Source organism: Coenobita brevimanus, chromosome 62, assembly GCF_032717465.1.
Source record: "Coenobita brevimanus isolate Jiangsu-jjx chromosome 62, ASM3271746v2, whole genome shotgun sequence".
Taxonomy (NCBI): Eukaryota; Metazoa; Arthropoda; class Malacostraca; order Decapoda; family Coenobitidae; genus Coenobita; species Coenobita brevimanus.
The window spans coordinates 6,172,894-6,198,687 of record NC_137015.1 but is presented as its reverse complement, the minus strand read 5'-3'; the positions used below and the strand labels follow the sequence as shown (position 1 = coordinate 6,198,687).

General features: G+C 41.1%; 1 protein-coding gene across 2 annotated transcripts in view; it reads right to left on the bottom strand.

Moving 5' to 3' along the window:
• tank (EI24 domain-containing protein tank) overlaps positions 1 to 25,286 on the bottom strand; it is a 75,525-nt gene extending 50,239 nt beyond the window's left edge. For both annotated transcript variants that reach the window (XM_080275713.1, XM_080275714.1), the window contains exons 1-2: positions 25,272 to 25,286; positions 18,216 to 18,406 (exon numbers count right to left, since the gene is read on the bottom strand). In XM_080275713.1, the coding sequence (XP_080131839.1) occupies positions 18,216 to 18,406; positions 25,272 to 25,286 (206 nt within the window). The remainder of the gene's footprint in view (positions 1 to 18,215; positions 18,407 to 25,271) is intronic.
• Between the last annotated feature and the right edge of the window lie 508 nt (positions 25,287 to 25,794).

The window sequence follows — 25,794 nt, the reverse complement described above, 5'->3', positions numbered from 1 at the left end:
AAAAAAAAAATCCTAAACTTCATAAAAGTCTGAAGATAAGACAAAAAAATAAAAATAAAAAAAATAATTGAACTGATGGGGTTAAAACATGCTTATTATTGCAATGTTCACAATTTTTAATTTTGTGAGTGGCCAGCCTTATTCAAATATTAGCAGCGCAACATTTCTTTTCACCACTTTAAGCAAGCATCTGAGCACTACACTAGTTTACTGCAATAAGTATAGACCAATTAAAATAACTTCTACTAAGCACTTCTTTATGCAGTTCATTAATTTTGCACCAGCAAACACTAAACCATTACATTCTTGTTCAAGAGTACAGATATCCCTCATTCTAAGCAAGATCTATTTTCACTTACAGTTGTCAGAAATGACAATAATTGTAATCCACTCATCTCAAGCCTTATATTCCTACTAATGACGAGCTTTTTGATATGAAAACAGTAACCCCGTCATCACAAGGGGTCTCCCATAAACTGAATTGCCAGACAGTATGAATTAAGAATGAAGATGTCTTAGTGAAATTTGAAATACTACTTTGCTATCACTCCATCCATCCATCCATCATCCAATCCTGTATTTCCCCATGAGAAGCATAGGTGCCCGGGGCTAGACAAGTTGGTCCTGACATTTAAGGTATGAGTCATTGTAGAAAATTTGGTGAAAAGTGCCGGTACTGTGTATGTGAACAACTTAATTTTTACATATTTAACTGCAGGAATCCCAACTTTCCATTAGTGAATCTTTTTGCTGTCACAGTCATCATGCGTCATCCTACTTCCTTTTTCTTATCTATGGGTAAGAGAGAGGGAGGATTCAGAAAGCAAGTCACAACTGTGTATTTTATTCAGGCAAAATCCACTTCTGGTATGAAAAATTGGTTTTAAGTTTCTCCCACATCATGACCACTAACTAGTCTCATTTTTTCCCAATGGGTAATCCTTTACAACAATATATATTGCCAATAATGGGGTTTTGCAAGAATCATACCCCTGTTAGTACAGGATGAAACTCAGGTGCAAGTACAGGTCTACATTTTGACAATATCTGAGCCTCAAGTAGTTCAGACAAAATGACTACTTCTGACATAGTTTGGTCCATGGATAATGGGATAAGCCTTGACATACCAAAGAGAATATAAAATGACAATACACAAAGGCATGTCAATTATATATGTTAATGATTAAGTGTCAAGTGGGGTTGGTGGAGGATTAGTGCCCCTCCCTGTAAATCAATTAACTCTAAGCCGTTGGCCACCCCGTTTGGGATACATGGCGTCTGGCAATGAATGATGATGAATGATTAAGTAAAACCCGAGATTATATATGATTAAGACAGTGACTTCACAGCAAATGCAATGAAGGACATTATCCGCCTACCCTATCAGAAGCAATGATTTTGCTTAATTTTATAATTTTTCTCTTCAAAATTAAGGGCCACATTATATGCCACGCACACACACACACATACATATATCTATCTATCTATCTATTGCCAGACGCCTCAATCCCGTTTGGGGTGGCCACAAACAAATCGCCTCCAAGTCGCTCTGTCCCCCGCCATTTCACTGCCCTGCTCCCAACTCACACACCCCTCTCTCATATACCTCTCCACCCCATCCCTCCATCTCATCCTCGGCCTCCCCCTCCCTCTTCCCCCCTCCACCTCACTCACATACACTCTCTTCGTCAGTCTTTCACCCTCCATCCTCTCCACATGGCCAAACCACCTCAGTGTGTTCCTCATAACGCTTCCTATCACATCCACATGCACACCACAAAGCTCCTTTATATCCTGATTCCTCAGCCTGTCTCTCCACGTGACTCCACAGGCTCCTCTTAAATAACTCATTTCCACTGCTCTCACTCTTGCCTTGTGTCCTTCCAACAACGTCCAAGCTTCACTTCCATACGTTAGAGTTGGTATCATAATACTGTCATGTAGTAACTTTTTCACTTCCATGCTCACTTCCCTGTTTCTTATCACTGCTTTCAAGGAACCAGCAACCTTTCTTCCCTGCTGTACCCTTTCAAGCACTTCACCCTTCAAACCTCAATCCTTACTCATCACACTACCCAAGTACTTAACCTGTCACGTCCCGAGGTTTTCCGCACCTCCGACATCCCCCAGTCCCGAGGTATTTTCGAAAAAAATTTTTTTGGCTAAAACCTTCGCTTTTGGTGAGAAACATCAAAAATTCATAGAGAAATCGCTCACCTGAGGTTTAAAATACCCAATCCAGGTAGGAGTTCCTCCTTACCTGACTGGGTTTTCTAACATGCTGGCACCAAAGAAAACGAGTTCTATGGGAGGGTAACTATTTTATCCACTCATAAATGGTATTTATTTATTTACTTGGTACGAATGTATATGTAGTATGAGAGTATATTGGTTTTCAAGCAGTAATAAAGGCATTATAAGCATTGTTTCACTCACTAACTAATCACCATACCTGACCTTTTTTTGCCACATTACCTGATCATTATTTCTGGCTGTTTCTTCTTCTAATGCTATGTAAACATTGTCCACCACATTGTCATCGATTGGGGAATCACTCTGGCCCTGAATATCTTTACTAGCCAGGTCACAGGTAACAGGTCCTTTGCCAAGACAATGGCGTGAGGGGGGGAGGGGGGAGGTTATGCGGTGTAAGGCATTGTCCCTGCTTGGCAGCTTGTAGAGGAATAAAGGAAGGTGTCCCGCGTATACATACGAAAAATCACGCGCGAAAATTGAAAATTGTGCAAATTAGGGACCTTGCAATTGCACAACGTACTGGTACGTCGCCGGGACTGGCAAATGCAAATCGTTGCAACGTACCCATACGTCGACGGGACGGGGCTGGTTAAACGTACTCACATTTTCCAATTCCTCGCCATCCAACCTCACTGTACATTCACTGGCTTCACCTCTCTCAAAGACCATCACTTTACTCTTCCCTACATTAACCTTTGGATTCTGTTTATTACACACACTCCCAAACTCATCCACCAAGCCTTGCAGCTCCCCTTCGTCTTCACTCAACAACACAGTATCATCTGCAAACAACAGTACAGGGAGTTTATAAACACTACCCTCTCTCACCAGGGCCACTCCAACATCCACTACCCTACCTTGTCTATCTATCTATCTATTGCCAGACGCCTCAATCCCGTTTGGGGTGGCCACAAACAAATCGCCTTCAAGTCGCCCTGTCCCCCGCCATTTCACTGCCCTGCTCCCAACTCACACCCCCCTCTCTCATATACCTCTCAACCCCATCCCTCCATCTCATCCTCGGCCTCCCCCTCCCTCTTCCCCCCTCCACCTCACTCACATACACTCTCTTCGTCAGTCTTTCACCCTCAATCCTCTCCACATGGCCAAACCACCTCAGTGTGTTCCTCATAACGCTTCCTATCACATCCACATCCACACCACAACGCTCCTTTATATCCTCATTCGTCAGCCTGTCTCTCCACGTGACTCCACAGGCTCCTCTTAAATAACTCATTTCCACTACTCTCACTCTTGACTTGTGTCCTGCCAACAATGTCCAAGCTTCACTTCCGTACATTAGAGTTGGTATCACAATACTGTCATGTAGTAACTTTTTCACTTCCATGCTCACTTCCCTGTTTCTTATCACTGCTTTCAAAGAACCAGCAACCTTTCTTCCCTGCTGTACCCTTTCAAGCACTTCACCCTCCAAACCTCCATCCTTACTCATCACACTACCCAAATACTTAAACGTACTCCCATTTTCCAATTCCTCACCATCCAACGTCGCTGTACATTCATTAACTTCACCTCTCTCAAAGACCATCACTTTACTCTTCCCTACATTCACCTTTAGGTTCCGTTTCTTACACACTCTCTCAAACTCATCCACCAAGCCTTGCAGCTCCCCTTCGTCTTCACTCAACAACACAGTATCATCTGCAAACAACAGTACAGGGAGTTTCCAAACACTATCCTCTCTCACCAGGGCCACTCCAACATCCACTACCCTACCTTGTACCTCTTTTATTACCCCATCCATGTACAGATTGAACAACCATGGAGACATGACACATCCCTGTTTCAAACCAACTTTCAAAGAGAAAAATTCACTTAGTTCACCATCCACACGCACTGCAGCCTTCGCACCATCGTACATACTCTTCACAGCATTCAACAACTTCCCATCTACTCCATATATTCTTAACACTTTCCACAATCCTTGTCTATCTACCATGTCACATGCTTTCTCCAAATCCATGAAAGCCGCATACAACTTCTTTCCCTTCTCTAGAAACTTTTCCACTAAAGATCTAAGAATGAATATCTGATCTACACAACCTTTTCCCTTCCTAAAGCCTCCCTGTTCTTCTCCAACTAATTCCTCTGTTCTTTCTCTAACTCTGTCAATAAGTATCCTACCATACACTTTTCCTATTATACTAAGAAGACAAATGCCCCTATGATTACCACACACTTCTTTTTCCCCTTTTCCTTTGTACAAGGGAATAATTATACCTGACTTCCAATCCTCCAGGACTCTACCTTCCTCCCAGGCCAATCTGCACATCTTCCACATCCATTCTACTACTATCTCTCCCCCATACTTCAGCATTTCACCACACACTCCATCAATTCCTGGGGCTTTCCCCGATTTAACTTTCTTCATTGCTTCCACAACTTCTATCCTACTGATTTCTTCCTGTCTTCTCACCTCCCTCCTTCTCCCAGCCATTCCCCAGCCACTTATACTCGCATTACTTCCATCCTCTACATTCAACAATTCCTTAAAGTGTTCTCTCCATCTGCTCACATTTTCTCCCTTCTCCACTAGTAATCTACCATTTTTATCTTTCACTCCCCTGCTAACTTCACTTCCACCCTGTCTTACTCTTTTCACTTCTCTCCAGAACATTTCTTACAGTCCCTCCACTTTACACTCAAATTCCTTCCTACCTTGTACCTCTTTTATTACCCCATCCATGTACAGACTGAACAACCATGGAGACATGACACATCCCTGTTTCAACTCAACCTTTAAAGAGAAAAATTCACTCAGTTCACCATCCACATGCACTGCAGCCTTAGCACCATCATACATACTCTTCACAGCATTCAACAACTTCCCATCTACTCCATATATTCTTAATACTTTCTACAATCCTTGTCTATCGACCCTGTCATATGCTTTCTCCAAATCCATGAAAGCCGAATGCAACTTCTTTCCCTTCTCTAGAAACTTTTCCACTAAAGATCTAAGAATGAATATCTGATCTACACAACCTCTTCCCTTTCTAAAGCCTCCCTGTTCTTCTCCAGCTAATTCCTCTGTTCTTTCTCTACCTCTGTCAATAAGTATCCTACCATACACTTTTCCTATTATACTAAGAAGACAAATGCCCCTATGATTACCACACACTTCTTTTTCCCCTTTTCCTTTGTACAAGGGAATAATTATACCTGACTTCCAATCATCCGGGACTCTACCTTCCTCCCAAGCCAATCTGCACATATATATATATATATGTATGTATATATATATATATACCTGTATATGCATATTTATATATATATATATATATATATATATATATATATAATATATATGAATATATAAATATATTTTTTATATTTATATATATACTGTACATATATATATATATATATATATATATATATATATATATATATATATATAAAAAAATCCCTCTAATAACCGAACGCCCAATATCAAAACATCCCCACAAACCGGATAGATAGATAGATAGATAGATATATATATATATATATATATATATATATATATATATATATATATATATACCGGTATATATAAATATACCGTATATACATATATGTATATATATATCTATATATATATATATATATACCGGTATATATAGATATGCAGTATATACATATATATATATATATATATATATATATATATATACCGGTATATAGAGATATGCAGTATATACATATATGTATATATATATATATATATATATATATATATATATATATATATATATACCGGTATATAGAGATATGCAGTATATACATATATGTATATATATATATATATATATATATATATATATATATATATATATATATATATATATATATATATATATATATACACTCACTCAATGTAGTGCTGCTCTTGGGTGTCTGCCCTGTCCTTTCCTCCATCCTTCTTTCCTTCATTCATCTTCTATCTTTCTTTTCTTCATTCTTTCCTCGTCCTTCAGCCTACTTGTGACTTTAAACTCCCTCTTCTGTCTTTCATTCCTTCATTCTTTCCTCTTCCTTCTGCCTGTGGGTGACTCTACATTGAGTGACAAGCCAAATGGTTTCCTGTACACCAGGAAACTATTTACTATGCTGAGTGGTAACCAAATAACCAAATTTTGGCACCTGGTGGTTTAGTGGGTAATTATTGCGCTTCAATCGGATTGAGCCGGTGAAGGTTTATATCCAAGGGATGGTTGGGGTTGATTGCTCACATAATGCCACTCAGGAATGAGTGAGGTTGGTCACTCTCATCTTAAATGTAAGGATCAACTGCTTAGCCCCGGGCTCCTACGCTCCTCATGGGGCAACGTAGGATTGGATGATGGATGGATATACAGTATACATACAGTAAAGCCTCAATATAACAGACTTCAACAGACCAGAATTCACTTTTACCTTGATCGAGGAGCTACTGGACTAATTCTTATATACTGTACCAGAAAAAGTCCGATAAAGCCAGAAGCAGTCTGGACTGCCTGACCACTTCAGTTATGTTCACCACAGTAAGGTAAATAAGACGTGTTTATCAGTGCACAGTACAGTATTATTATACATATTATACCATTTAATTATTGTAGTGAATGTATAATACAGTACAGTACTGCAATGGTAGTGAAAACAGTTCAACCCCCTATATCCAGGTAGTGTACTTTTTATCCTACTCTTGCTGTGACCAAACGAATTTATTCAACTTACAAAAGGCCTCTTATATTCGGAGGATTTATTAATGGCTACATCTAACCCCTTCAGTCAGAAAAGTCTATTCTAAGTTTAACACAATCATAAGAAGACGGGAAGAACAACATGGAAAAAGCATCCCCAGACTATGAGAGTTAATAACTGTTGGTGCGATCCTGACTAATGTCTGATGTACCAGAAAATGTCTGGGTTAGCGGGGGGGAGTCCGGATGTCACTTTTATCGGAGTTTTGCCTTTTTCAGAATGGCTTGGGCCCCAATTAGTCTGTTATAGTGAGACTTTACAGTACATATATGAGGCCCTGCATGCAGGAGTATACCCATGCACCATTTTTTACAAGTGGCAGAAATCCCGTTTAAAGTTCTTACAACTCTGAAGGACGATACCGCAAAAACTATTATACCTAGGATAATGGCGTTTACATTTTGAAGCTGATTGTCTCTACTTTATCCCAAAACTTTTTAGTCAAGGTACTATTGTTTTTACCCGACAAAAAAAAAAAAAAAAAAAAAAAAAAAATCGACATATTACCATATAAAGCTGCTGCTTTTATGCACAAACTAGTACCGCAAGCCAATAGCTAGTGAGTTCCTTTATGTTGTAAGATGAAGTTGAATGTCTGTAGAGTGGTTGGTTATGAATTTGCCTGCTTATTGTCATAAAAAGTAAGTTTTATAAATTTTACAAAAAAATGATCAATAGGCAACATTTTTTTTTTCACCTGGTCCTCGTTGTTCTGTGTTTTTATGTGAACAATAGACACTTTACACCTATTAAATGCAAAACAAACAAAACAACACCCATAATACTAGGAATAACGATGTTTTACATTACTAATCTTATTAACCCCTCTGTGAGGCAATTCAGAATCCGCAGACATGCCCCGGGAGGCAAAAGTTTCGGGAAATTTGACATGTCATATTTTTATGATTTATGTGTTTGGGATGATGGATAATGATGAAATATCAATAAAAATAATAAAATAAATATATTTTACCTACCCATTACTGAAATTACAGCTGATGAAGCTGATGAATGCAGTATGGGTAATCCATGAGGATGCCGCAGAAAGTAAACAAACAACTTTTTTCTATCTGGTGTTTTCACTTATAGCTTGAACAGAACATTCTTTCCTTATTAGAAAAACTTATTTCTTGCTTCTGTGTACAATTATTTTCAAAACAGAACTTGTTTCCATATTCAAAAAATTGTAATTTCAACTTCTGAACTTTACTAATGCTACCAGTAATTAGAACAGAACTTATTTCCTCTCATTCAACAAAACTTTTCTTCTTCTTATAGTTTGAACAGAACATTCTTTTCTTATTAGAAAAACTTATTTCTTGTACCAAATAATCAAGAATTTCACCATCAAAAAACAGGAGAAAATACTCCATTTCAGAACTGTTTTTGTCTACTCCAGCAGCCCTTGTCACTCCACTGTGAGTTGCATCAAATCTATAGCAATTTGGTATGAATCTATCACCATTTGCCCAGATAAACCCAGATCCACCAGCACTACCAATACCACCAGGCCTACGGGGAGGGTCACACACCCTGGGATCATCATCATCATCACTTAGGTCTGAATCATCATCACTCTCGTCACTCACGGGAATAAATCCATCACTGTCACTGTCTGCCATCCCCTCACTGTCACTACCACTCTCCTGTGCCATCCCCTCACTGTCACTACCACTCTCCTGGTCATCACTATCGTACTCCAAACCTGGCGATAACTTACGTTTCACGCCAGCACTACTCACTGATACCCCTGAGGTTGACGGAGTTTGTGTATCACTGTCGGAAAATCCTTCAAAATCGGTGATGTCATGCACTTCCCTCTCTTCATCAAGTCTACTAGTCACTTCAGAGTTCTGCAAATTGCTGTCCGGTTCTGCCATCTCATCTGAATACTGTGCTGAGGGCGAAAAGTGAAGACTTCCCTCTAACTCCACGCTACGCACAATCGCGCTGCCTAACCTCCGCGCGTTGCAGACGTGAAAAAAAAATCGGTCACATGTACTGTTATTACAGCATATTTTTGAAGGATTTTAGGCATATATTTGTTTGTAGAAAATTATCTTATGGTTTATGAGTCATTTTTAGGTAATTATTTGAGCATAAAATGCTAAAAAAAAAAAAAAAAAAATCCACCCTAAAACCCGGTACATTTGTACCACAGAGTTATACATATAGAGTGCGCCACCCTGGTTTGAAAGTGACGCAACCGGAAGTGGCTCAGCGGCCATATTGGGATGCCCAGTCTCACGCTCAATTCAAAACAGGTAAGATGTGCTCGGTTCTCTGTGATCAGGAAATAAAATAGAATGGAAATATATTCAAGCACTACATCAACTTCAAGAAGAGGAGGGCCTTCATTTAGGAAATAAACTCAGGGATATCCATCTTTCATGGCACACTCAAAAGATGAAAGTAAAACTTGCTGCGCAAGCACTGAGTTCTAGTGTAGCTGATGCATTAATCTTCTGTCGGGATTCATTACATCTCCCACAGTTTAAGGATTGTCAGGGTACAGTTAAATTTCTGCAAATGGCTGATAAACTTTTTGATGTACTGAACTCGAGAAACAAATTTGCTAGAGGAATGAAAGCAGCACTTCAACCTAAGACAGAAGTAGTTTCAATGTCATTCTTAGGTCAAGCATTTGCTTATCTAATGACTATCACTAATTCTGATGACATCCTCATGTACAAAACTTCTAGAAAGACACCTTTCATTGGTTTTTTGGCTGCCATTAAGAGTGTTCAGGCACTTTATAAACAGTTTGTAGGTGTAAATAAGCCACTCCAGTACTTTCTAACTTATAAGCTGTCACAGGATCACTTAGAACTCTTTTTCTGTGCAATTCGAGCATCTGGTGGCTTTCGAAATAACCCTTCTGCGTTAAACCTCATGGCAGCATACAAGAGACTCATTCTGAGGCATGAAATAAAAACGTCAAACGGGAATGTCTCTGCACAAGACCTCACTGAAGTGCTCACATCTGCAACATCTAGCAGTGTCATGAAGAAAGCTTTAGAGGATAAAACTGAAGATATTATGATGGCAAGAAGATATGATATCATTCCTCGTAGTCCTGCCCAAGAAGATCATGATTATGTAGACTGTCCAAACTTTACAGATGTGTCAGATTATAAGGAAGCTGCAGTAGGTTACATTGCCGGATATGCAGTTAAAATGGTAAAGAGAAATATTTCATGTCCAGACTGCTTGTCTGCACTTACAGCAACAGAAATTAAGAACAATGATAAAAGTTGTGCATTGATACTGGTTAAGGACAAAGGCGGCTTGATAAAGCCCTCTATGAGTGCTGTGTCTGTCTGCAGATCCACAGAGAAAATATTTCAGATAATGTTGAAAAGTCATGACAAAGAGCTACGTAACATTCCCAGAATTTCCTCTCTAGTTGCATATTCTGTATTGAAAGAGACTGGTAGCACTGCATTTAAAACACATAATTCCCATATGTTTGAATGTTCACCTGATATTAATCACATTTTTTCTCTTATTAAAGCAGTGGTGCTTGCATATTGCAAGATACGTTTGCATCATCTTGCAAAAGCAACCACTGCTAAAGTAAGAGGCTGTTATGTTAGGAAAACACTAAGTTAGTATTATTTAAGAACCAGTAAGTGAGGGCACTCACCATCCACTCAATTAATGTAATGCTATTAATAAATTGGTATATGTTCGCTTCTAATCGTTGATTTTTGTGTATCCAAAGTAAAATGGTGCGTAGAGACAAGGTAAGGGGACCGGGAATAACTTTTCTTCTCACTTCATTCAGAGCGCAATAGTAATGGAGAAAAGGCTTAAAATAGCTAAAGTAATTATATTGATAACTGCTCTATCTATTTACATCAGGATATAATGCAAAAAACACTCGGGAAAGGTTAGTATTTGTGAATTATGATGAGCTGTACGGGAAGGTCGGGACTCGGTAGAGTGGGCATCCTAAGATGGCCGCCGCGCCGGGCCCGCTGGCTTCACTTATCGCCCATACCACAACACAGGGACGCGCGCTCTATATGTATAACTCTGTGATTTGTACCAGCAGGTTTGTTTACATATGACGTCAGAGCCCAGACCCCTCTGAGTGCAACGTGGAAGGTTGGGGGTATCAAACGATGCCACCCGTTGCCTGAGGCTCTTTTACTCAAAAGTCCCGACCCGGAATCCATCAAGAGAACCCGTCTTAAGACCCGACCCGGACTTAAAGGGTTAATGAATACAGTGGTTGCTGCAATAAAAAATACAACATTGTGGCGAAAAGTGCTTGATAAAGGGTGGCGATGTAAACCCAATGTTATTTCTATGGGTTTTCGCCCTTACGTCTTGGGTCATACATCACATCCAACTAGTCCACATGAAAGTACATACTCTGAGGGACTGTGGGATAGAATTATCTCAATTTTCAACAAGGTGGTGCATGGGTATACTCTTGCACGCAGGGCCTCATATACATATACAGTATATATATACATATATATATACAATGGGCTCGCACAGTGCGCATCACCGCAGTGCGCGATTCGCCTTGTGCACGAGTGACCACAAATCATAACCAAAACCCCTTTAATGCGCGAGTTTACCGCACAGAACGTGAGGCAGAGGCAAGGAGTGGCTCAAAAATGCTATTTTCTACTAGTGCACGACCGCCCCTCACAGAGCACGTCATGTGTCGTCATGCTGATGCACCAGACAGAGTCAAGTTGAGCAGCCTAGCGTGATGGAAGGCAGGACTGAGCTGTGTATGCCAAACATTAGCAAGATCCTTGCTGCCGTGGATAAGCTCGAGGAAGAGGTGAAGGAACAGGAAGTGAGCAACCTAAGAACGGAGGAACTTCTGGTTGGATATCGACAAACTCTTCCGTTTCTACACAAACAGGCACAGGGAAGAAATAAACAGGAGAAGACAGACGCTCATAACAAGCTACACACAGCGGGCCCAAGTTGGTGAAATAGCGGAACCATCTACATCGTCTGCTCCTGTTCCTGTTGAGGATGAAGAGGATGCAATGTCAGAAGTGTCAGCATTGGACTTTGAAGGGTTTATGGCTGAAGTGAGTGACTTTGATGCTCCTGGGGAAGGTGATCAAGAGGAGTCTGCGGAGGAAAGTGTTGGTGCGATGGGGAGTGCGGCGCTGTAAATGTTGCCGCACCTTGGAACCCCTGTTATTTAAGGTCATCAGGCCTGTTGTCTACTGTTGTTAAGGTAACTACCCATATTTTTGTTATTGTAGCTATAGCTTTAGTGCAATGTCTGAAACATATGACCTTTATTATGTCTCTAAGGGCCAAAAAATGTCCAGGTATGAGGGGGTACCGCCCATATGTAATTATTCCCATAAGGTTATGTATTCCTAGTATGCGAATTCCCAGTGCGTGAGCTCGTGCACCGCTCAATCTCTCGTGCACTGTGTGAGCCCACTGTATATATATATATATATATATATATATATATATATATATATACATACACATATACAGTACATCCCCCTAGTTTGCGAAACCCCTAATGCGTGAGGACCTGTTTTTGATATTTTCCTAACCAGAGTACACAAGTCACACCCACACAACGCGAGGTGGCAGGAAAAAACTGCCCAAAACCAGTGTTTTCAGGTGTGAACCCTGAGTACAACACCTGCCTCTCCACTACACAATGCAGACTCCGAACAACTGACCCTGACAGCAGAACAGCAGGCAGTGGAAGTGATGGACAGTATTTGCCAATGCCTAGGATTAGTCGAATCCTGTGTGCCCTGAATAGGTTCAAGGAGGAATTCGAGAGCATGGAACTGTGCCAGCAACAAATGGAAGAGGTTCTGAGTTCACAAGACAGAACCCTCCACTACTACACACAGAAGCGCCATCAAGAAATTAACAGAAGGAAACAAATCCTCATCACCTGTTACATTCAGCGGCCACCAAAAATTCAGGAACCCGAGGAAGCAGTGCCTTCTTCTGCAGAGCCAATTTCTGGGGAGGAACTAGAGGATGAGATGATGTCAGTGGGTGTCATCGATAGACTCTGAAAGATTCACGGAGGAAGCGAGTGAGGTGGCTGTGAAAGTGTTGGTGAGGAGATTGGTGAGGCGGATGGTGCAGTTGGCGGTGCATCAGGTGGTGCGGCGGATGGTGCCGGGAGTGCACGCTAAGTGCCTCACCCTGCCTTGGAACCCCTTCTCCATCCATCAAGCCTGTTGTCTTCTTTAATTAAGGTGAGCAGCCATATTCTTGTTACCTTTCAGTTGTATCTTAAGTACTGTACTGTATATGTCTTAGATATTTTCCCTCAAACGAGTCAAAAAGGTCACTGATAGAAGGGGGTGCTGCCCATATGTTAATTTTCCCAATAGTTTATTTATTCCCAGTACACGAAATCCTAGTACACGAGCACCTCTGCCGCCCATAGGCACATACTAGGGGGATGTACTTATATATATATATATATATATATATATATATATATATATATACAGTACTTGTCAAAAGTATCGAGCGCCTATTGCAGGGTGCGCAATACTTATGGCCAAAAAAGAAACACCCATTTTTGGTAGTAAAAATTGAGCCAGATGTTTGCAGTGCTAGCATGACGTCACAGTAGCCTGAGGCCTTCCTACACGCTGATTGGTTCACACCTCAGTTGCCTATGGGCTGCCTGAGAGAGAGGAACTCCACTGCGTCTCCCTCTCTTTTTGCTCCATTTTTTACCGAGCGTCATGCAGTGTTTTGGCTTTCGCCACTTTGTTATGGCACCTACCCGTGAACTATCGAGTGAAATCATATCCCATTTTCGAGTGGAAAACAGTGGTGACGTTCCCACAAAGAAACCGCGGTCTGATAGGCCCAGGAAAACTTCCCCGAGGTCTGTTAATGTTTTAAAACGTGCAATGGAGTCTAATCCTCGTGTGAGTGCAAGGAAAATAAAGGAGAGCAACCCGGAAGTGTTTGGTGAGGTTTCTGTGCGCATAGTGTCTCGAAGGGTCAGGAACTTGGTTTCAAAAGTCACAGGCCTGTGAGAAAGCCTCTTCTCACACGTTACCAGCGACTTCATAGGCTTGCCTTTGCTAACAAATACCTTAACTGGGGTAAGGAGCAATGGTTGTCAGTGTTGTGGTCTGATGAGGCAACGTTTCGTGTTACCTGTAACCGAGGAGCACGTGTGTACCGGCGCAAAGGTAGTGAACCACTTGACCCACGTTACGTGGAAAGCACAGTTAAACATCCTGATTCACTCATGGTATGGGGTTGTTTTTCTGGTAAAGGTTTGGGGAAGCTTGTTGTGCTTCCCAAGAACTGCAGAGTGAATCAAGACTTTTATCTGGAGCTTCTGTGTGATCATTTACCAGAGTCCTTCGAGCTCACAGGTGCACGAGTGTTTCAGCAGGACGGTGCACCTGCTCATAAGGCCAAATCGGTCACCAACTGGCTTTGTGACTGTGAGGTATCATTCATGAAAGACTGGCCGGGAAATAGCCCAGACCTCATCCCGATAGAAAACCTCTGGTACCTCGTAAAGAAGAATCTCCAAGGGAAGGACGTGAGCTCTCTGCCTAAGCTGGAAGCCGCCATTCATGACTCCTGGGACAAAATACCCCTCCAACACCACAGGAACCTCCCCCTTTCACTTCCAAGACGTCTCAGGTCCGTGAAGAAGCATAAAGGATACCCTACGAAGCACTAAAGGTACATAAAATGCATTATTTGTTTCGTAGGAGGGACGCAGGGCGCTCGATACTTCTGACGAGCACTGTATATACAGTATAGTCACTGTTTTTCCGATATATACTCTCGCCAAATTTTGTTTTGCGATGGCAAGGGGATGTTTTTTTTCTAGGAGTCTCGCGATTTTCCTACGATTTTCGCGAGCCCCCACATCTCCGCAGTCACTTGTTTTGAATCGACCATTGAGGAGATGTTGGAAACAGGTGAACGAGTCAATGATAACGAAGTTCAGGAACCTTTACCTGTCCCACCAGGTGAGCCAACATCTCGCCAAATCACAGGCTTACTGGCAACCACTGCTCGTTTGAAAGTGCAAATTGAGGAATGTGATGGGAGGCCAGTGATCAGGGACATTTTCCTCCTGATGGTGGGTAGACTTCTGGCTAATTATATGGACCTTTTCAATGCCAGAGTTCAAGCACGTCATCAGACTCTCATAACACCATTCCTGTCCCCTCGTATTCAAAAAGTCCAGGCTTTGGAGAACATACAGACAGAGGAGGACGAAGGTGCTGTGGACGAGGACATTGATGACACTGGGGAGCTTGATGAGTTCCCACTGGATTTTGAGGGCTTTGATGTTGAAGCATCGGTAAGTGGTGGTGTGTGAAACTCAACAGTGGTGGCAGGGAGCAGTGAGGGGGCAGGTGGTAACTAACCACCGCTCTCAGCCTCGGAACTCATCTTCAAGCCCCATCAAGCAGTTCAGCCTAAGTGTCAGTGTTAGTAAATTCTTTGTCCAGTAATATATTATATGTCTGATTAACTTTATGTAATTTATAGTAGGGGTGTTGTGTCATTAATGGGTAGCTATGGGGGAATGAGGTGGCTGATCCCGGAACCAATTGCCACTTATAACGTGTAAAGTATATGCATGAATTTCGCGAGTTTAAGTTTCGTGCCGCAATTGCGGTACCAATTAGGCACGAAAATAGTGACTGTACTGTATATATATATATATATATATATATATATATACACACACAGTAGTACACTGTATATACCATACCATATGTACAGTAAATGGATACTGGCATGTTGCAGATAGATAGGGTAGCAATGAAACGAATGGAAAGTTGCTTACTGAGAAAAAATAGGTGATGTAAAAAAGGCTTTGATGAGGAACAGAAAACGTAATACACTGCAAATATTGCAAGTGGTATAAGCTGTGTTAGTATCCATTTAATGCAAAGTTGAGACACTTGCATGGCAGAGAGAGAGAGAGAGAGAGAGAGAGAGAGAGGCACTGATCTATGCCAGTACCAGGGTGTGTAGACTGGATGAGCTAAGACACTGTGACACAACAATATACTACTGTGAATGAAAGTTAACAAGTATGTCTAATGATAAAAAAAAAAAAAAAAAACTAAACAGTGTGTTTGAATAGACAAAATGTGATGTATATAACTTTAGTTTTTAAGAAGGTATACATAAATAAGGAGATTCGAGGAGAGGTGGAGGCATAGAAGACCAAGAAGATGAGCCAATATGGTTAGAAAACATGCAAAAAAGTGATAAGGGATAAGAGTAAGACTGGGCAGGACATCACACTGAGGGCTGCACTCTTGGTGGCATATTAAACTTTACAGCAGCATCTGCACACTGGGGGAGGCAGTGGCTAAGCTGGTAGAGAGGTGGCCTGCAGTGCCATTGGAACCAAGTCTGAATCCCAACTGGGGCGGGGAGCAGTTTAAGGATTTGATTTTCATTATAACAGACTTTGCTGATCCACCACAAGACCTGCCAACATACTAACACCCATGCTAATACCAATACATCAGTCTAGTATGAGGCATCCCTGGCATGTGTTCAAAAAGGGTGGTGGGTGTTAGCACCTTGTGACATGTGGAGGTGTATAGCATGTAGGAGGGCTGCTGAGCCTCAGAGAAAACACTGTGGAGCCTATGCCCAGAGCTGGATGCATTAAAAAAATATATAAAATAAAATATGCCTGTGTTTGTATTCATATGAGGTAAACATCACACAAGAGATTGTTGTGATGCAACATGCTGATTAAAACACTATGGAGACATGGTACTAGAAAGCCTCCAATGAGACCTACAATATAAAACTATGAGGTACATTGTAGTCAAGAGGAAAATAAAGTGATACATCTTATATGAGGTTTCATGAAGGTAAAAAAAAAAAAGGGGTAATGTAAAAAATGCTATGATGTACCTAGTGTACTGCCATGTGCACTAATGCTCATGTGCTGATGACTCCATTGCTCACTGTATATAATTTACTGATGTTGTTGATGCTGTTGTGGCCCCAAGTTCATCTGGATGTGAATGTGGTGGACTGTATGCTCAAGCTGCCCTTTTCCTGTAGGCCTAGTCCACAGTCATGTTTGGTGATACGGAGGAAACTGAGCAATGCTCGTGTAACCAGGCAGCAATATCACCCAACTACATCAGTGCCATAATGTGAAGGTTTACTGTGACTTGTGCATGTACAGCTACAGGCAGACCTCACTCTAAGTCTTGGATGTGAATCTTGTAAAATGCAAGTTTATAGGTTGAATGATGCTTTCATCTTATTTTTTCTTGAGACAACAGAACAAAATGAATATTCACTTCTGACTCAAAACTACAGATGGCCCTCCATATTCCTGGGAGATGCATAACAGGGCAGCTCAGCAAACGACAACTCTGCATATGACTGACATCTTGCAAAAATGGCCCTAGCAGTCAAAACTTTGTGACTGCTTAAAAACCCTTCTGCACTGCAGTAAAATATCATCAGATGTTAGAATCTACTTGCTGAATATGTATTTTGAGATTATTTTATGATACAGGTTGCAAAACCATCCTAAAATACATCTTAAACAATTGTATTTAAGAGAGGGTTTGTTAACCTGCAATTAATCAAAACTGCAAACAGCAAAGCCACGAGTAAGGTGGGATGACTGTATAGGGAATGATAAATAACTTTAAATGAAATATAAATGCGTTCATCATGAGCAAATAAACAATGGGACCAGCTTCAACTGGCATGTGCCTGTGTGTCTGTGATGGGTGTTGCTCACAGTGTACATGTTCCTGTTAGACTACATGTGCTGGGATACAGTAGCACTGATCTATGGTACTGTTCATATGCTGATGAATGTGTTGCTACAATAAAAACTACAGTGGTGTGCACGTGTACTGAAAAAAGCAATAATCATATCACCCCACTGTCGACAAAAATCACTAGCCAATGATGTGTAATATTATATTACACTGTCTTCTTCACCATCTCACTGTTAATCAACTCTCTCTCTCACCCTAATTTGGCATTTGTTTTGCCTCAGAGCGAAGGACCAGTTAAATGGCCTTGGGTTTCTCTGATGGAGGGGTTACTGATTATTCCTTCTGACCGTACAGCTATGAGGGCTGTATAATCCCATGCCCTGGAGTCAGAAAGCAACAAAGCGTGAGGTACAGTACCGGGAGTGCCTCGTATCATGCACACTCGGAGCAGCCAGGAGCCGCCACAGCACTAACTCTTTTTGTTCGGCCTGTTTTTGTTGTCTTTTTTCAGCCAGCTGTGCAGCACGTCTCCGGGCCAGGTTGGTCTCCTGCGAGGGGGAGCTGCCTCTTCTCTGTCTCGCTGGCTCCTCACTGTCATAGTGGAATAAAAGGACGGCCCCTGCAAAGCTGTCTCTAGATCCTCGTAAGAATCCACCCAGCACTGACTGTGGATAAGAAATAAAATGTCACTAAAGTTTCCGAATAAATGACTGAGCAGTAAGGGGAGCTGCCATTTGGTGACCAAGGCCGTTGATGCAAGAATGTTAGAGACTATAAAGTCAGGTCCCAATATTTCTGGGAGTTTTTTTTTTATTTTTTATTTTTTTTTATGTGTCCGACTCTGGGCATAGGCTTCACAGCCTGCTATCAAGACCCAGCAGTCCTACATACCATACACCTCTACATGTCACCAGAACACACTGCAAATATTGAATTCCGTGAATATCCCAAACCTACCACAAAAAGTCACTTATTTAAATGTTTTAGATATTCCTGTTACCTGCAAATCCACTATGAGACCTGTAAAAGAATTTTATGGCACATTAATACTTCCTAAAAACACAGTACAGGATGATAACAGGCCTTTCTGGGTACAGTGTATAGGCATACCCTGGTTTAATGATAAACGGTAAATGGTTAGGTAAAACCCCATCATTACGGGAGGTATTGTATATCAGGGTACTTTTAACATGTAAAGTAATGGGAAGTGTTTATCAGCCTTGGGTTTCCCCCAAACCGAGTCCTAAACCCACCCAAATAAGCCCAAAAACAAGTTTAAAGCCAATCTAAATGGCCTAACAGCTGTAGAAGAAGCTAACCTAAGCCTAACACCTGTAAATAACTCACTAAAACCAACAAATAAAATCTGAAAATCATCAAATATGTCTGGAAAAAATCAAACTCAGTAAACTATACCCCAAATGACAATGTTCACCCCACCTATGGCTAAAACACATTAATCAAAGTCTAAAAACTGTTTGTAAATCAACCTAAATACTGCACACAATTTTAGTCTAAAATATCATCAAAATCGGTAAAAAAATCAAAACCCAACGTTAAACCAGGGTTTGGCCATCGTTAGGCGGGATATGGTGGTATTTCTATCCCTGCCGCTCAGCCAGGGGTATCACATCTAGGGATATTGTATATAGGGGTATTACTGTACTGTACTCACCCATGCGATGATGTAACATACTGTGCTCTTGTTCACAACAAAATGGCACCCGACAGAGGCCCAAGTCATTTCGGCCTTAACCTAACCTAACTTCAGCAATGTCAACTTCATGAAGTTTGGTTATTTAGGTTGTATACACTTTAGGCCATAGGCTGTTTAAGCTGTTTGGATGTTACAGCCTAAATGACTTACAGCCAAAATGACCAGGACCAGCCAGCTCCCACTCTCGCACCATGTTTAGCAATTTCACTTTATATTCCAGTGATATCACTTTTTCCATTGTTTGGGCTCCCTAGCAGTAAATGCACCCTGAGCAGCGCACTTAGGACCCATTTTCACACATACATGGAATGGAGTTAATTAACGAAGCCATAATAACAAGCAGAACAAAGGAAGCTGCACAACCCATGAAACGAACTGAGAGAGAATGAGCACAGTGGCATATTATGGGTGTGACGAAATTCTGATTTGGCAGTCATTTACCAAATCAGCACTTTAAAAGTTGGTAGAAATGTTTTGCCTCTGGCTCGACAACTTGCTGTGAGACTTTTGTTTTGCATTTTCAGTGCAAATGAATTTACTTGTACTATAAATCAATATTTATGCAAGACAAGTTTGTCAAGGCATCCTCATGAAATGAAGGGGAAAATCTGAAAATTTTAGCATGTTTTAGCTCTGAACCTAGATTTTTTAATGAACATTTAAATTAAACACATTTTTTTTTTTTTCCAGATTTAAGATAATTTGGTGCAAATAAACCTATATGTGATAAAAATATTTCCCAATTAAAAGCGCCAATGCTGTGCTGATTCAGTAAATGACCACTGATTCAGTTATTCATCACACTGGCACATGATTTGGTCCCCTCTTTGAATGGCCAATAGGATAGGGAGAAAGAAGACATGTGGGCAGATAATAAGGGATGCTACCCTAGGAGCCAGTAACAAGCAAACTCTCATTGCGAGAAAAAATTAGGACACTTGTGTTGTGAAATATTGAGTGCCGTAAGGTGCTGATGTCCTGTGCTGAACAACATACAGTGCCCTCGCGCAGTGAAAGAGTTTATGGGTGGCAGACAAGCTCATTCACTGTGAATTCATTCACTGTGGACAACATGTCTTATGGGTAAAAATAACATATGGGCAGCACCGCTTCCTCAAAGTCCGCTTTTTGAGCCACAGAGATGTACTAAAGGGCACATTTCAAACATATACAGTACAGATATATAAAATATAAAACAACTGGTTATTTACCTTAAGTGGAGCAGATGGCAGTCCTGATTGGCTTGAATACAGGTGGTTCTTAGGCAGGGATATACACTTAGGGTGACCCCTCCACATCACCTTCCACTCACTCATTCCTGTCACCAGTCACGCCTTCATCACTTGACTGAACCACTTCCCCATGTGCCTCTACTTCATTCACCTCTCCTATGAAGCCTTCAAAATCCAAAGATGACACCACTGACATCGCATCATCGTCTTCACCAGAAAGTGTAGCAGATGATGTAGAGGCAACTGGCTCCTGTTGTTCACAAATTCAGCAGTAGCGTGTGATCAGTATTTGTTTTCTTATGTTGACTTCTGTATTGTGCCTTTCAGTGTAATACCGAAAAGTGGTTTCTACTCCACTAAGCACTTCCTGTGTCCTAAGGTAGGTGGTTTCATTTGCCTTGACCTCTTCTCTCAAAAGATCCACTGCCACTAGAATTTTAGTGATCTTCGACATAACCAAATCTTCGTCCTCCATTGGATTCTGCTCAACAGGTTGCTCAGATCTGGCCTCTTGTGCGGCGCCTAGTAGGGGAGGGGGGGGGGGTCGTTCAATATGGGAGACGGCGGTTATGGCCTACTCTTTTCCCCAATTTCGTTCACTCGGGGTTCAACTCATTCATTATCGTTTTGTGGACCTCATTACCCCCTGCTCGTTCACTAGGCGAATCGTTTACTCTGAATACATTCACTGTGCGAGGGGAATGTATACCTATTCAGGGTAACTGCACAGTTTAACTTTAACCCCTTACCTGTGGAGATGGCTGGACTGTGCCAAGCCCCTCCTGTGGGGATAGCAGGAAATCTAGACAATACACGATTAATTAGCTAGGCTTACTTCCAGGTCAATGGAAGTATCACTTAGCTTTTTTTTTTTTTTTTTTTTTTTTTTTTTTTTAAGTATGAGAATATGCCATAAGGGGCATTTCAATGGGTAATGAACAGGGAAAATTAGCGACCAAGTGCACGTGGGGTGTTGCCAGGTGATAAATTAGCTACTTCATGGCCAATGGCAGTATCAATTAGCCTTTTCCCTTTTTTATATACATTTTAGTACGAGAATAGAGCACAGGGCACATTTCAAAGGAAAAAGCAAATGGGAAAAACTGGCCGGGAGTTGCGTTGCATGGCCAAGCTGCAGCTAGGCAGGGGAGGGGGTAAGGGAGGGGAGGTGGGGAGGTGAGGCAAACACAGAAAAATGGCTAAATTGGTAACACTGGATGCGAGTACTAGCAGTATTAACAGCACTGCCTATAGCTACACACTGGCAGTACTGATAGATGATACAAGGCCGCACTTGAAAGCCCGGGCAATTTTAAAAATCTCTGGATCACAGAAGTGAAGCCCTGCAGCATGGTACTTACGTAACAAGCGTCAAAGTAGTGAAGGCCCGTGGGAAAGGGGGGTTAAAGGACAGGGTTTCTCATAGAAAACATGCAAAAACTCACTGATGAACTGCTAGGAACAGCTGATGCTGTGAAAAAAAAAACGGAAATATCTTCCTCAGTATTTTCAAAATAATTTCCAAGAAAAATCTGCAAATCTGCGAACCCATGAGAAGCGATCCTGTAAATAGTGGGGGTTGACTGTACTGTAACCTACAACTCTAATAAATTTGGCAATAACCCATTTGTATAGTGCCAATGACAGCTTAGTAGCTGCAGTACAGTATTATGGGGCTAAAACCCCATAAACAAATAAGAAAAATTACAAATTACAATAGCAGCCCATAAGTTACCTTGGTATCTATATTTTCTACTGCAATTCCCCTTAATACTCATATTCACAAAACAGACAATGATAGTAACCACCTATTATCATCCTAATATGGAAAACTAACTCCAAGTGAAGCTGATGTCATAATGGATATCGGTACAATCGTACAACAAAACAAAGAATCTGCGGTCATTTACCAAACTGGCAATTTTGATAGGAATTTTTTTTTTTCACCATATAGGTTCATACACACCTAATTAGCCTATCTGAAATCCAGTCAAAAAACTGTACTTAATATAACCATTAATAAAAAATCACGATTCAGAGCGAAAACTATCTAAAGTTAGCATGTATTTCCCTGTTTGAATGCCAACACGCCTTGACAAACTTCTATTTTGCATAGATACTGATTTGCAGTGCAAATAAATGGATCTGCATATTAAATCAACATTTATACATCGTAGAAGTCTGTCAAAGCAAGCAGCCAAACTAAAGGAAAAACATTTCTGCCAACTTTAGCAAGTTATTGCTCTGAATCCTGATTTTTTTAAAACCAATTAAACACAAAATTTTAAATGGATTTCAGTAATTAACGCACCTATATGGTGATAAAAATTATATTTTCTGACTAAAAATGCTAATTCAGCATTTTGCCGCACCCAAAAGAAATAACTATAAATACGGAAATATCAGAAAGTCCAAGAGCAGTTGCTGTCATATTGGAAATAATAACCATGAGTGTGAAAACAGACTATCAGAAACTCCAAGTACAGATGCTGCCATAATCGTTTCGTTTTTAAAGGCTCCAACATGCTTGCATGCGTCGGCCTTGGTCACCTAATGGCGGCTCTCCATGCTGCACAATCCATTGCAGCCTCCCTGTTCGGTCCCTCAACCTTGAGGTCACACTTAATGACCTCGTCCCATGTCTTTCTCGGTCTACCCCTCATAACCCCACCCCCAACATTAACACTTCTCACCTTCCTCACCCAATTATCATCCCCCATCCTCTCCACATGTCCAAACCATCTCAATCTACCTCTCCTCATCACAACACCAATACACTCCAGTCCCATCCTACCTCTCAACTCTTCCATTGTGAACCCAGCCCCCCCAGACCTTAGACATAAGGACACACTACACATCCACCTAATCATTGTTATTTCTGTACATCTGAGCCAGCGAATATCCTCCTCCTTCACTGCCCAAGTCTCACTACCATACAGCATTACACTCCTAACACATGCTGCTTACAAAGATCCCTTAGCACGTAGAGAGAGTCCTCTCAATGTCAGGAGAGGCAAGAGCTCCCTGATCTTCTTCCAATCATTTCTCACCCTAGCCTCAGAGCTAGCTCCAGCCCCACCTCCTGCACACAACATGTCCCTCAAATAACAAAACTCTTCCACACACTCAAGAGATTCACCAGCAAGTTCAATTCTTTCACGTCTGACAATCTCCACCTGCTCTCCCCGACACACCGCACACGTAAAATCAGCATTATCTCGCAGTCTACCTCTGATACCACTACATCTCTTAAGCACCCATTTATCACAAACACCACACAAGATAGAACTACTTCCCACGCCCTTGTGGCAAACTGCACATGGCCACTCTCCCTCATCTTTGACAGTACCGCCACCAACCCCAGATATCATCACTTTTGTTTTATCTGCATTTACCCTTAAGCCCTTGTGCCCCATACCATCTCTCCACTTCCTAAACCTTTCCTCCGCCTCCCTTTCGCTCTCTGCAATCAACACCAAATCATCAGCATACAACTCCCACGGGAGTCCGTTTCTAAAGTCACGTGAAAGGGCTTCAAGTACCATGATAAACAACATGGGACTCAAAACTGACCCCTGTGATGCACACCAACATTCATGGAAAACCCATCACTCAAATCTCCATTCACTCTTACCTGGGTGTGAGCACCCACATACATAGCCATAACCACCCTAATCAGCCACTCCTCCAAGCCAAGCTTTCTCATTGCCCACTTCACCACCTCTCTAGGGACTCTGTCAAAGGTCTTTTCCATAATGGAAATAATAACCAAAGATAAGCAAAATTTGGCTTAGCAGGTATCAAAAACATCACACACTGCTGCTGTCAAAGTAGAAATAATGAACAGATAAGGAAGATTATATTAGGAACATCACATACAGTTGCTGTCATAATGAAAATAAGAACCATAAATAAGGAAAATTATATAAGAAACTTTAAATACAGTCGCTGTCATAAGGAAAATATCTATACCACTCATATGGAAATCTGTTAATCTTCAAGGAGTCATGCAACCTTATTATCATTATTATTTTACCAAAGTCCCTCATGGCAGCTGCTATCATAATGGAAATAGCCACTGATAATCTAGAGAAGAAAAAAAAAGGAGGAGGGGGCTTTAAACTAACTCTCCTTCTTTTCCCTGATTAAGACTGTAAGCTGGCAACCTGGAAACCTTAGCCCTGTCTTTACCCAACTCAACGTGACACTGTAGTTTACATTTTTATGCATGAAAATTGGTCACTACCCTAAAGCATCCATAAACGAAGTCATAAAGCAAACATAACATAAATAACAATAAATATTATAAGCTTTCTTGCATGGTAACCGCTTCCCCTAACATAAACTCAACATGGATAAGCCTCTTTGTTCCTCGTCCTTATGCCTCTTCCTTGATACACTAAGCACAAAGCATGAAACCAAGCAAACAAATCCGGACTCATTGGTTACACTGTCTCATTTCTCTGGTAAAACCTGGCCATATTTACCACAAATACATTATTACGATCTTCATGAAAAGCTACCCCTTATCATTACATTATAATACAACCTCAAAAGAATATAACACTGAGCAAACCATACCTTCAGTGAATCCATCTCACATTATAAGTATTTATAACCTCCTTCCGATGCTCAGATGTATATTCTAACAAAGACTTACTACGATCGGACTGAGCACATGGTGACAGGCCAAAATAAAGATCGAAACACCTATGAAGAGGATCACGGTTTCCAGGCAACCATCATTTCACCTCTATTGTTTACAAGTAACAGCTGATTCACCAGCCCGCGCTTTTCAAAAAGTAAATTAAGCCTATCGCTTTCCACGGACGCAATATGATATTTTACTGAGGCTATCAAGATGTGATTTCATTCAACCGAGGGAATTTCTAGAGGTCAGAGTGTTGAAAAATACCTTTATCAACCCTAGCAATGTTTGAATAACACTCAGCTGGGACAAAATAGAATAAAACGCCAAAATGCATACTTCGCAGCAAAGTTAAATTATTTCTGCAGCGTTCAGTGTTCTGAAATCAAATCTAGACCACATATCCATCCTCCCAGATGTTATGAATCTCCGTACTTATGTACTGCTGTATTGCCA